Here is a 12,594-nt window from a genome sequence, read left to right on the forward strand (position 1 = left end):
CCCCAATTCCCCCCCCCGGTTTGGGTCAAACCCACCCTTTTTGGGGATCCCCCCTCATTTTGGGGTCAAACTCCACAATTTTGGGGCTCCCCACAGTTTTCCCACCCCCCCCCCTTTGTTCTCCCCCTCCCCCCCAAGGGTCAAACCCCCCCATTCCCATTTTGGGGTCAAACCCCCCCCCCGCTCTCCAAGTGCTTTTCTGGGGGGAAATCCCCAATTTTCCCTGATTTTCCCCATCGGGGGCGCTCCCCCCACGATTTTTTTATTTTTATCGTTTTTGGCTCATTTCGCTCCGAGCTCGCGTTCCGGGGGGGGTCACGGGGGGGGGATTTGGGGACATTTCGCTCATTTTTGGGGTTTTCTGCACCTTCGGCCGGGTGGGGGGGGGTGGGATGGGCCCCTCTCCCCTTTCCCCTCCCCCCCCCGGGATTTTGGGGTCAAACGGACCAAAATCGCCTTTGCCTTAGACCCCCCCGCGTGCCTTCCCCCCCCCGCCCGCGACCCCTCCCCAAAATGGGGACAAATCCCCCGGGCCCCCCCTTTTGGGGCGCCCCCTCCCCCTCTCTTTGTGCCCCCCCCTTCCCCGGATTTTGGGACCCCTCCCCCACAATAAACCACACCCCCCCTCCCCCCCCCCCAATTTTTGGGCTCCCCCCATTTCGGGCCCCCCCCACCAGCACTGGGGGCCCCCAACATTTGGGGACCCCCCCACCAGCAATGGGCCCCTGCCCCCCCCATCCCCTCCCCCCAGGGCAATGCGACCCCTCCCCATCTCCGTTTTGGGCCCCCCCGCCCCAAAATCCACCCTGGGGGGGGAGGGGAGGGGCCGATATTTGGGGGGGGGGTCGCGCCCGCACCAGCGTTGCACAATTTGGGGACCCCCCCTCACAACCCCCCCCCCTGCACGTGGTAGTGACGTCATTCCCCAGGGGGCGGGGCGCCCCCTCCCCCCCTCACTGCCCCGCCCCTTCCCCCCCCCCCCCCATCGCGGGATGAAAATAAAAAACCGCGGAAAAAAAAAAAAAAAAAAACTTTGGGGCGGAAAAGGAGAAAAAAATGGAAATAAAAAATGTCGATACCCGCTGGCAGCGCCTGGCCCGGCCGGGGGGGGGGGAAATTGGGGGGTCTGGGGGGGGTCCTGGGAGTATTTGGGGGGCACTTACGGAGGGGTAAGGGAGGGATATGAGAAGCCGGGGGGAATTTTGGGGTCTGGGGGGATTTTTTGGGTCTGGGGCAGATTTTGGGGGTGGTTTAGGGGATCTGGGGGGGATTTTTTGGGTCTGGGGAAGATTTTGGGCGTGGTTTAGGGGATCTGGGGGGGATTTTTTGGGTCTGGGGCAGATTTTGGGGGTCCCTGCTGGGGGGGGGGGGCGTGTCCGTCTCCCCCTCAGTCCCGTGGTTCGAGCGAATTTGGGGAATTTTGGGGATTTCCAGATGATTCCCATTTCCCAGTTCCCTCCCCCCACTTTCCCAGTGCTCCCAGTGTCCATCTGTCCCTCCCCCAGTGCTCCCAGTGTCCCCTCTGTCCCTCCCCACCCTGTCCCCAGTGCTCCCAGTGCTCCCAGTTCCCTCCCAGTTCCCCCTCCCTCTCCCAGTGTCCATCTGTCCCTGTCCCAGTGTCCGTCTGTCCCTCCCCCCGCTCTCCCAGTGCTCCCAGTTCCCTCCCAGTGTCCCCAGGACCCGTCAGGTGACAGCAGGGCCGGGGGGGGGGCGGGGGAGGCGACCCCGCTTCCCCTTTTGGGGCCATAAAGGGACACGGGGGGGGGACAGCGCGGGGACAGCGCGGGGACAGCGCGGCCGGGACGGTGAGAGCGACCCCCGGGGACAAACCGGACACGTGAGACCCCCGGGGGAAGGGGAGGGTGACACTCGTGACCCCCCCCCGGACACGTGGAGGGGACAGGGACAGCCCCAGACCGTGAGGGTGACAATGGGGAGGGGACAGGGACAGCCCCAGAGCTCGGGGGTGACAATGGGGAGGGGGGGAGTGACACCCCCGGAGCCCTAAGTGACAAAATGGGGGGGTTGTGACACCCCCAAATCCTCAGGGGTGACAATGGGGGGGGGGGGCGACACCCCAGAGCCATGGGTGACAGTGGGGTGGGAGATTGTGACGCCCCCAGACCCTCCTGCGACACCCCCGTGTCCCCTCTCCACGTCCCCCTGGGTGGCACTGGGGGGGTTGTGACAGCCCAAGACCCTTGGGTGACATCGGGGGGGGGGGGTTGTGACACCATCTGACCCCCGGTGCCACCCCCGGTGACGCCCCCGTGTCCCCGCAGATGCTGGCACTGCTGTCCCTGTCATTGTCGCTGGTGTCCCCCGGGCTCGGCGCCCCGGGGGGGGCTCTGTCCTTCCTGGCCCTGGGGGACTGGGGGGGGCTGCCCGAGCCCCCCTTTGTCACCCCCCGCCAGGTGGCCACGGCGGCGGCCATGGGCCGGGCGGCCACCGAGCTGGGGGGGGACTTCGTGCTGGCCCTGGGGGACAACTTCTACTACGAGGGGGTCAAGGACGAGTGGGACCCGCGCTTCCAGGTGCCCCTGCCGTCCCCGGTGTCCCCAGGGTGTCCCCAATGTCCTCGTGGTGTCCCCAGTGTCCTCATTGTCCCTGTGGTGTCCCCAATGTCCCCATGGAGTCCCTATAGTGTCCCTGTGGTATCCCCATTGTGTCCCCAGGGTGTCCCCATTGTCCCTGTGGTGTCCCCAATGTCCCCAGGACACCTTCGAGCGTGTGTTTGTGTCCCCGGGGCTCCGCGGTGTCCCCTTTGTCCCCGTGGTGTCCCCAATGTCCCCACGGTGTCCCCAATGTCCCCAGGACACCTTCGAGCGCGTGTTCGTGTCCCCGGGGCTCCGCGGTGTCCCCTGGTTCGTCATGGCCGGGAACCACGACCACGCTGGCAATGTCACCGCGCAGCTGCGCTACAGCCGCCACTCCCCGCGCTGGTACGGCCGGACACCGGGGTCACCGAGGGTCCCCAAAGGGCCCCAAATGTCCCTGAGAGTCCCCAAGGGTCCCTGAGTTCCCTCGAGGGTCCCTGAGGGTCCCCAAGGGGTCTCCGAGTGTCCCCAAGGGTCCCCAAATGTCCCCGAGGGTCCCCAAGGGTCCCCAAGTTTCCACTGGGTGTCCCCAGCCCTGCTTGGCATGTCCCCACATGTCCCTGGCATGTCCTTGCCATGTCCCTGCATGTCCCCAAGTGTCCCCAGCTGTCCCCAAGTGCCCTCACATCCTGCAGGCGCTTTCCCCAGCCCTACCACACCCTGTGTCTTGTGCCAGCGTGTCACCAGACTGTTGCCACACTGTTCCCAAGTGTCCCCAAGTGCCCCCAGGTGTCCTTGCAATGTATTAAGTGTCCCCAGCTCTCCCCAGGTGTCCCCAAGTGTCCCTCTGTCCCCCCAGGCACTTTCCCCACCCGTACAACAGCCTGCGCCTGCGCCTGCCGGGCTGTCCCCGCAGTGTCCCCATGATGTCCCCGTGTCCCCAGGCTGTCCCCACGTGTCCCCACGTGTCCCCAGGTGTCCCCTCTGTCCCCAGGCACTTTCCCCACCCGTACTACAGCCTGCGCCTGCACCTGCCGGGCTCCAACGTCTCGGCGCGGCTGCTGGTGCTGGACTCGGTTCTGCTCTGCGGCCACAGCGACGATTTCGGTTCCGGCGCCGGTTCGGGCCCCGGTTCGGGCCCCGCGGGGCCCCGGGACGCGGCGGCGGCCGCGGCACACCTGGGCTGGCTGCGGGCGCAGCTGGAGGCGGCGGCGGGCGACGCCTTCGTGCTGGTGGCCGGGCACTACCCGGTGTGGTCGGTGGCCAAGCACGGCCCCACGGCCTGCCTGGTGCGGCTGCTGCGGCCGCTGCTGCGGCGGCACCGCGTCAGCGCCTACCTGTGCGGGCATGATCATAACCTACAGGTGAGATACGGACAGGTGAGACAGGTACAGACAGGTACAGACAGGTACAGACAGGTGTGACAGGGACAGGGGGGCACCGCGTCAGCGCCTACCTGTGCGGGCATGATCATAACCTACAGGTGAGATACGGACAGGTGAGACAGGTACAGACAGGTACAGACAGGTGAGAGAGCCCCACATCCTGCCTGGTGCGGCTGCTGCGGCGGCACCGCGTCAGCGCCTACCTGTGCAGGCATGACCACAACCTGCAGGTGAGACAGGTACAGACAGGTACAGACAGGTACAGACAGGTACAGACAGGTGAGAGAGCCCCACGGCCTGCCTGGTGTGGCTGCTGCGGCAGCACCATGTCAGCGCCTACCTGTGCAGGCATGACCACAATCTACAGGTGAGGGACAGGGACAGGTGGGACAGGGACAGGTGAGAGAGGTGAGACAGACAGGGGAGACAGGGGTACAACCCTCAGGTGAGGCACGGCCCCAGAGTGTGCAGGGACACCCAAAGGTGTGCAGGGACCCCTAAATCCCACCCATCAGCCCCAGGTGTGTCCCCAGGTGTGTCCCCATTATCCCCAGGTGTGTCCCAGGTGTGTCCCCCCCTGACCCCGCCCTGTCCCCCCGCAGTACCTGGAGGAGGGCGGTGTCGCCTACGTCCTGAGCGGCGCCGGGAACTTCATGGAGGAGTCGCGGCCGCACGAGCGCTCGGTGCCGCCCGGGGCGCTCCGGTTCTTCTACGGGAGCCCCGAGAGCCCCGGCGGCTTCGCGCACGTGCGCCTGGAGCCCCGCGGGGCCACCGTGACCTTCCTGGAGAGCACCGGGCGCGTCCTGCACCGCGTCACGGTGCCGCCGCGCCTCTGACCGGGACACCGGGACACCGGCACAGAGGGACACTGGGGACAGGGGGGGACAGGGGGACATTGGGGACACCGGGCGCGTCCTGCACCGCGTCACGGTGCCGCCGCGCCTCTGACCGGGACAACGGGGACAACGGGGACAGAGGGGACACTGGGACCCCTTCCCTGGGGACAACGGGACAGAGGGGACACTGGGAACAGCGGGACAATGGGGACACTGGGGACACTGACCCCTGACACAGGGGGACATTGAGGACCGGACCCTGACCCCTGACCCGGGGTACACTGCCCCCCCCCAATAAAGGTATTGACCGGACCCGAACCCGCCGCAATTCGCCCCAAAAACCGCGCGGGTGGGGGGGCGGAGCCTCACAGCGCCGGCCACGCCCCCCGCGCCGCTGATTGGCTGCGCCGCGCGTCCGTCTGGTGGGCGGGACAGCGCGCGCGCCGCTCGGCTCCCCGCTGGTGATTGGCTGGGGCGTTGCTCCCTTTAACCAATGAGCAGGGCTGTCGTGGGTCAGATGGGGCAGATAGCGTTGTTCCTGCCGCTGATTGGCTGAGGGCGGAGGGGCGGCACTTCCGGGAACGCGGCGGGAGCGCGGCCGGAGGAACCGGGAGAGACCGGGGGGAACCGGGAGGGGCCCGAGGGCTCCCGGCGCGGCCGAGCCGCCCCCGGCACGTCCCGCAGCGCCTCGGGGCCACTCCCAGGCGGCTCCCGCGGCCGATCCCGGTGTCGTTCCCGTTCCCGAGGCCGTTCCCGGTTCTGGGCCCCGGTGCGGCCGCCATGGGCCGCCGCAAGTCGAAGCGGAAGCCGCCGCCCAAGAAGAAGATGACGGGGACGCTGGAGACGCAGTTCACGTGTCCCTTCTGCAACCACGAGAAGTCCTGCGACGTCAAGATGTGAGCGGGGGACACCGGAGGGACACTGGGGACCGGGGGGGCACCGAGGGGACACCGGGGACGGGGCACGGGGCGGGCGGCAGCGCGGAAACGGCGGCGGAGGAACGCGGGGGGAAGCGGAGAGGGGGGACACGGACGGGGCACGGGGCACCGGGGAGTGCCGGTACCGGGAGGGGAAACGGGGACACCGGGAGGGTTCGGGACGGAGCCCGGAGCGGTCACGCCCCCCTGGTGCCCCGCAGGGACCGCGCCCGGAACACCGGGGTGATCTCGTGCACCGTGTGCCTGGAGGAGTTCCAGACCCCCATCACCTGTATCCTTACCGGGAGCCCCCCGTGACCCCCACCGGGACCCCCACCGGGACCCCCCCAATCCGTGATGGAGCCTTAACGGCGCCCCCAGACCTGTCGGAGCCCGTGGACGTTTACAGCGACTGGATCGACGCCTGCGAGGCGGCCAACCAGTGACACCGGGAGGGGACACCGGGAGGGGGGGACGCGGCCCTGTCCCCGGTGCCACCCCCGGGGCTCGGTGCCACCCCCGGGCCCGGTGTGGCGGTGACATTTCCGCCCCCCAGCCCCCGTGACTTGTCCCTGTCCCCTCGGGGACACCGGGCCGGGGGTGGCGCCCGGTTCGGGGAGAGCAGCGCGGCAATAAACGGGCCGGGATGGTGGCCTTGGTGTCGCTGGTGTCCCCTCCTTGTGCCCTCCATTGTCCCCCCGGTGTCCCCCCGGGTGTCACCCCCATTGTCCCCGCACTGTCCCCTCACTCTCGCAGCGCTGTCACCTCTGCGTGTGGCTTTTATTGTGCCTCGGTGGCTTCACACGTGGCGGGGGCCGAGCCCCCCGGGACCGATACCGGGACCGATACCGGGGCCGATACCGGGACGGAACTCCCCGGGACTGATCCTGGAGCTGATACCGGGACTAATCCTGGGACTGAACCCCCCCAGGGCCGTTCCCGGGGCCGATTCCCCTCGGGCCCAATCCCGGGTCCATTACCGGGGCTGATTCCGGGACTAAGCCTGGGACCGATCCTGGAGCCAATCCCGGGACTGATTCTGGGACTGATACCGACACCGACCCCCCCGGGGCCAAGCCCGGGACCGATACCGGGACTGATACCGAGACTAAACCCCTTGGGGCTGATCCCGGGGCCATTCCCGGCGCCAATCCCAGGCCTGAACTCCCCGGGGCCGTTCCCGGGGCTGATTTCCCCCGGGCGCAATCCCGGGGCCGTCCCCAGCACCGATCCCTCCCCGTGTCCGGTCCCGTGATCGTTCCCTGCCCTGGGGCCAATTCCCGGTGCTGCCCCTGCCCAGGAGCGATCCCGGTGCCGGTTCCCCGGTTCCAGCCCCGGTTTTGGCTCGGCGGGACGCGGTGATCCCGGTCCCGGTTCCCCCGGTATCGGCTCCCCCGGTCCCGGCCCCGGCGGGGCGCGGCGGTGCTGCCGGCGGTGTCAGCCCCGGTTCCCCCCGGTTCCCCCGGTATCGGCTCCCCCGGTCCCGGCCCCGGCGGGGCGCGGCGGTGCTGCCGGCGGTGTCAGCCCCGGTTCCCCCGGTATCGGCTCCCCCGGTCCCGGCCCCGGCGGGGCGCGGCGGTGCTGCCGGCGGTGTCAGCGGTGTCGCGGTGCAAGCGGCGGCGGCGCCCGCGGCTACTGCGAGTTGTAGAGGCCGCCGTGGCCGTCGCAGCCGTCGAGGCCGAGCAGCTCGGGGCCGCCGCAGTACTTGGGGTCGTAGACCTGGCGCGGCAGCCCGTACACCGTCATGCCGGTCTGCGAGGCGCCCTTGTTGCTGCCCATCTGCAGCCCGATGGTCATGGTGTCGCAGTGCTCCATGCCCAGCGCCGGCTCGAAGATCTGCCGCTTGGTGCCCGGCGCCGTCATCCCCGCCTGGCACCGGGAGCGGGTCGGGAGGGGGGCCAGGGGGTCATTGGGGGTCCCGCGGTGCTGCCCGCGGGGTGTTTGTCCCCTCATTGTCCCACTCTGTCCCCTCATCTCTCTCCCCTCATTGTCCCCTTTCCGTCCCCTCGTGTCGCTCTCTGTCCCCTCTCCATCCCCTCTCCTTCCCTTTCCCATTCCCTCTCCTCATTCTCCTCTCTTCGTCCCCGCTTTGTCCCCTCTCGGTCCGTTTTTCATCCCCTTATTGTCCCCTGATTGTCCTCTCTCCGTCCCCTCATTTTCCTCTAATTGTCCCCTCATTCTCCCCTCTCTGTCCCTTCCTCTCTGTCCCCTCATTGTTTCCTTTTCCGTCCCTCATTGTCCCATTTCCATCCCCTCCTTGTCCCATCTCATTGTCCCCTTTCTGTCCCCTCATTTTCCCCAATTGTCCCTTCATGCTCCTCTCTCCACCCCCGCTTTGTCCCCCTCATTGTCCCCTTTCTGTCCCCTTTTCCATCCCCCTCTGTCCCCTCTCTGTCCCCCTTGTCCTTTCCGGGCCGTTTGTCCCCCTAATCCGCGACATCAAAGTCCCCTGGTGCCATCCCTGCCCGTGTCCCTGTGTCCTCCCAAGGGGTGGCGGTGTCCTCATGTCCTCGTGTCACCTCTGGGTGGCAATGTCCCCATGTCCCCACGGTGGCAGTGTCCCCATGGTGGCAGTGTCCCCAAGGTGTCCCCGTGTCCCCACCTGGCTGGCGCCCTTGTTGGTGCCCATCTGCAGGCTGATGGTGGCCTGGTCCAGGGGTTGGTCCGTGCCCAGCTTGGGGTCGTACAGGTGTCGCCGTGTCCCGTACGCCGTCATGCCCTGCTGGCTGGCGAACTTGTTGGTGCCCATCTGCGGGGACAATGGTGTCACAGCTGTCCCAGGCCACCCCCCCCAATGTCCCCGGGTGTCCCCCAGGTGTCCCCGGTGTCACCTGGAGCCCGATGATGTTCCTGCCCTCGCGCAGCTTCTCGGGCTGGAAGCGCCGCTGCTGCTTCTCGGCGTATTTCACCCCCAGCCCCACGTTGTTCCCCTTTGTCTTGGCCTGCAGGGGACACGGGGGGTCGGGGGGGCTTATGGGGATCCCCAGACCCCAAATACCTCCCCCAAACACCAAATACCCTCCCTGGATCCCAAATACCTGCCCCAGACACCAAATACCCTCCTCAAACCCCCAAATTCCTGCCCCAAACACCAAATACCTGCCCCAGACCCCAGATATCCTCCCCAAATCCCAAATACCCTCCTCAGATCCCAAATATGCTCTCTAGACCCCAGATTCCTTCCCCAGACCCCAAATATCCTTCCCAAACCCCAAATACCTGCCCCAGACCCCAGATGTTGTCCTCAGACCCCAAATAGCCTCACCAGACCCCAAATCCCCCCTCTGGATCCCCCCCCCAGCGTTTGCCCAGTGTCCTCCAAGGGGCCACAAGGACCCTCAGGAGCCCCCAGGCCCTCTCAGGACCCCCTGGGATGCCCCAGAACCCCTCAGGACCCCCAGGATCTCACCTGGCTGGCGAGGGCGATGAGCGTGGACTGCACCTGGGTGTGGTTGGTGCCACCAGGACCCTCTGGAGCGCCCCAGAACCCCCCAGGACCCCCCAGGACCCCAAGGGCTCACCTGGCTGGCGAGGGCGATGAGCGTGGACTGCACCTGGGTGTGGTTGGTGTTCTCGAAGAGGTCGTTGGCCTCGAAGATGTCGTGGGGCTTCACCCCATAGCGCGTGATGGCCCGCAGGAAGTTCCCGATGTTCTCCAGCTGCTCACGGAGGGGATTTGGGGTCGGGTTTGGGGTCAGGAGCCCACCCAGACCCCCACGTTTGGGGTCTGAACCTCCCCAGACCCGCCCCAAATTTTGGGGACTTTGCCCCATATCCCAATTTTGGGGTTTCCCCTCACCTTGTGCCAGTTCTGGACGGGTTCGTTCACCTTGGGCACCGAGCCCGGCTGCAGCTTGTTAATGAGCCTGGGGGGGGACAGGTGAGGTCACACAGGGGAGGTCACACAGGTGAGGTCACACAGGTGCGGTCACACAGGCGAGACAGCACTGGGGGGGTCACACGGGGGGGTGACCCCGGGATGATCCCAAAATCCACCCTGGGATGACCCCCACAGCACAGGTGGGGTCACACAGGTGGGGTGACCCCGGGATGACCCCAGAATCCAGTCAGGATTGAGGTCACACCGGTGGGGTCGGCCCAGGTGGGGTGACCCCAGGATCAAGGGTCAGGGGTCAGCCCAGGTGAGGGGTGGGTTAAAATTCCCGGAGGATCCTCCCGAGCTGGGTCTGGGGGCGCAGGGAGGGGACAAAGTGGGGGTGCCGGGCGGTCCCAGGTGGTTCTGGGTGTTCCAGGGGGTCCCAGGGGTGTCCCGGGGTTCCTGGAGGGTCCCGGGGGGTCCCGGGGGTCCCCGTGCCGTACTCGCAGAGGATGACGCCGTCCTTGAGCCCGTCCATGAAGTTGTCCCCGATCCGGCGCCCCGTGGTGCCCTCGATCCACACACGGAGCTCCCGCTCGTGCTGCGGGTCGTACTTCTGAGCCAGCTGGGGGACACGGGACAGGGGACAGTCAGGGGACACCACGGGGACAGCGCCAGAGAGGCATGGGGCGACCACCAGGGGACAGGGGGACACGGGGTCATCAGGACAGCTCCAGGGGACACGGGGACAGCGCCAGGGGCTGGGGGAGCACGGGGTCACCGCTAGGAGGACATGGGGACATAAGGACATCGTTGGGGGACACGGTGGCACGGAGAATGTGGGGGACACCCTCACGGAGACGGGGGGACACGGGGGACAATCTCAGGAGGCCAGGGAGGATTTGGGGACGTGGGGGTCAGTGTCAGAAAGCCATGGAAGATTTGGGGACAGTGCGAGGGGGACGGGGAGGATGTGGGGACACGGGGGACAATCTCAGGAGGCCAGGGAGGATTTGGGGACACCGCGGGGACCCTGACAGAGAATGCGGTGCCACCCTCAGGGGGACACCACAAAGGGCGGGGGTGACGCTTCGGGGACACCCTCGGGGCGGAGGCGGCACGGGGATCCCCGCGGGCCCCGCTCCCCGTTCCCACAGGGCCCCGTTTCCCGTTCCCGTTCATCCCCGCTGGCCCCGTTCCCCGTTCCCGGGAATGCCGGGGCTGCCGTCTCCCCCCCGCCCCGTCCCGGCCCCCCCGGGAGCGGCGCAGACCGGGCCGCCCGAACCTTTGCCCATATATAGCCCCGGCCCGGGGCCGCCGCCGCCCGCCCGCCGCGCTCCGCCGCCTTATAAGGGCTCACGGCGGGGCCGGGGGGCGCCGGGCCCCCCCCCCGCCCGCCGAGCCCCCCCGTTAACCCTTCCCGGGCCGGGCCCCCCCCGCCGTGTCCCGGCTCCGGCGCCTCCCGCGCGCCGCGGGGCCGCCCGAACCGCCCCCGTTAACCCTTCCCGGGCCGGGCACCGGCGGGGGGCTCGGGGGGGTCCCGGGGCCCGCCCGGTCCGTTCCGGTGTCGCCCCCTCCCCAGCCCCGCCGGGGGTCCCGGTGTGCCACCCCCCGCTCGGTTCTCGTCACCTCCCGCCGGGACCGGGAGCTGCGGGGGCCCCCCCGCCCCACAAACCCCCGATCGCCGTTAACCCTGAGCGGCCCGGTGCCCGCCGGGACCCCCCGGTGCTCACGGGGCAGCCCCGGTGTCGCCCCCTCCCTTCCGTGACCCGCACCGGGTGCCCGGTGTCCGTCACCTCCCGTTTACCGGGGGCACCGGGGACTGCGGAGCTCCCAACGCCGCCGCCCCCCGTGAACCGGCGCCCGGTGCGACCCACGGGGGGATCCCGCCGGTGCCGCCGCCCGGTGCCGGTGCCCGGTGCCGGTGCCCGGTGCCGGTGCCCGGTGCCCGTCCCTTCCCTCCCGGGGCAGCACCAGGGACAGCGCCGGGTCCCGCCCCCGCTCCCGCCGGGTCCCGCCGCGACCCCCGCCCGGCCCCGGTGCTGCCGCCCCCCGGGATGGGGGTGACACCTGCCCGGACCCCCCGGTTCTGTTCGGTTCGCTCCGGTTCGGTGCCGCTCACCTTGTTCTTCACCTCGGCCGAGAGCCCGTAGGCCGGGCCGCGGTTGAAGTGCGCGTTGGACATGGCGGGGGTCGCGGGGGTCGCGGTGGCGGCGCGGGGGTCGCGGCGGGCGGGTGGCGCCGGTTCGGGGCTGTCCCGGGCGGGTTCGGGGCTGTCCCGGCTGGGGTCGGTGCCTTCGGCTCGGCTCGGTGCCCTCGCTCGGTTGCTCCCGGTCCCGTCCCGGCGCCGCCGCCGCCACTTTTAAAAGTGGGCGGTGGGCGCGGAGCCCCCCCGGGCCGGCCCGGCCGCAGCCAATCCGCTCCCTCCGCCGCGCTGACGTCACGGCGGGGCGGGTGATGGCGTCATTTTTTCCACATTTACCGGGGGGATCCCGGAGGGAGGGGGGATCCCGGGGGGGGGGGGCAGGGGAATCCCGGACCGCCCCCCCCGCCCCAAATCCGCTTTGCCCCCCCGCACACCCCGGTCCCCCCCGGTACTCTCGGTGTCCCCCCCACAGCGGGGACCCTCTTTAGGACACCGGGGACCCCCCCGCGGTTCCGGGGACCCCCCCGCAGTTCCGGGGACCCCCCCGGGGCACCGGGGGTCTCCTCCCCGCGTTCCCGGGACCCCCCCGGTACCGCGGGACTCCCCCAGGACATCGCGGTTCCTGCCCCCCCCTCCCGGTGCCGTCACCGGATCGGACTCCGCCGCCCCCCCCGGGGGGGGGGGACACGGCTCGTCACGGGTGGGGAATGTCCCCCTCCCCCCCTGCCCCTCCCCCTCCCCGGGCCGTCCCCGCCCCCCCCGGAGCTCCGGGACCCCTCCCCCCGGAGCTGGGGGGACACCGGGACCCCCCCCAGACCCCCCAGGGATTTGGGGATCCCCTTCTCCCCCGCTGTGGCTGCCGGGGCCGCTCTGACGTCACTGTTCACCCCCCGTGACGTCACCGCCGATCCCCGTCCCTGAGCGCATCCCGGGGTCCCGCTCTGACGTCACGGGGG

The 12,594-nt window shown here is 69.2% G+C and overlaps 3 protein-coding genes across 4 annotated transcripts; 2 read left to right on the forward strand and 1 right to left on the reverse strand.

Moving 5' to 3' along the window:
* The first annotated feature begins 1,603 nt into the window (after positions 1 to 1,603).
* On the forward strand, positions 1,604 to 4,781 carry ACP5 (acid phosphatase 5, tartrate resistant). 2 transcript variants are annotated; one of them, XM_058821450.1, is made up of 5 exons: positions 1,604 to 1,805; positions 2,283 to 2,534; positions 2,815 to 2,942; positions 3,532 to 3,901; positions 4,525 to 4,781. In XM_058821450.1, exons 2-5 carry the CDS (start codon positions 2,283 to 2,285, stop codon positions 4,756 to 4,758), a joined length of 984 nt encoding a protein of 327 aa, XP_058677433.1. In that variant the 5' UTR covers positions 1,604 to 1,805; the 3' UTR covers positions 4,759 to 4,781. The 2 variants fall into 2 exon arrangements, with proteins under 2 accessions (XP_058677433.1, XP_058677434.1); XM_058821451.1 differs by having other exon boundaries at positions 1,671 to 1,687.
* Positions 4,782 to 5,314: 533 nt separating this feature from the next.
* On the forward strand, positions 5,315 to 6,338 carry ELOF1 (elongation factor 1). The gene is made up of 3 exons (XM_058821459.1): positions 5,315 to 5,654; positions 5,897 to 5,967; positions 6,057 to 6,338. Exons 1-3 carry the CDS (start codon positions 5,539 to 5,541, stop codon positions 6,119 to 6,121), a joined length of 252 nt encoding a protein of 83 aa, XP_058677442.1. The 5' UTR covers positions 5,315 to 5,538; the 3' UTR covers positions 6,122 to 6,338.
* Positions 6,339 to 6,461: 123 nt separating this feature from the next.
* Positions 6,462 to 11,812, reverse strand: CNN1 (calponin 1). Its single transcript, XM_058821436.1, has 7 exons — positions 11,615 to 11,812; positions 9,996 to 10,117; positions 9,475 to 9,541; positions 9,197 to 9,334; positions 8,507 to 8,617; positions 8,278 to 8,424; positions 6,462 to 7,544 (listed from the first exon to the last, which is right to left on the reverse strand). Exons 1-7 carry the CDS (start codon positions 11,675 to 11,677, stop codon positions 7,308 to 7,310), a joined length of 885 nt encoding a protein of 294 aa, XP_058677419.1. The 5' UTR covers positions 11,678 to 11,812; the 3' UTR covers positions 6,462 to 7,307.
* Positions 11,813 to 12,594: the final 782 nt, after the last annotated feature.

This window comes from Ammospiza caudacuta, chromosome 29 (assembly GCF_027887145.1).
Source record: "Ammospiza caudacuta isolate bAmmCau1 chromosome 29, bAmmCau1.pri, whole genome shotgun sequence".
NCBI classification, from domain to species: Eukaryota; Metazoa; Chordata; class Aves; order Passeriformes; family Passerellidae; genus Ammospiza; species Ammospiza caudacuta.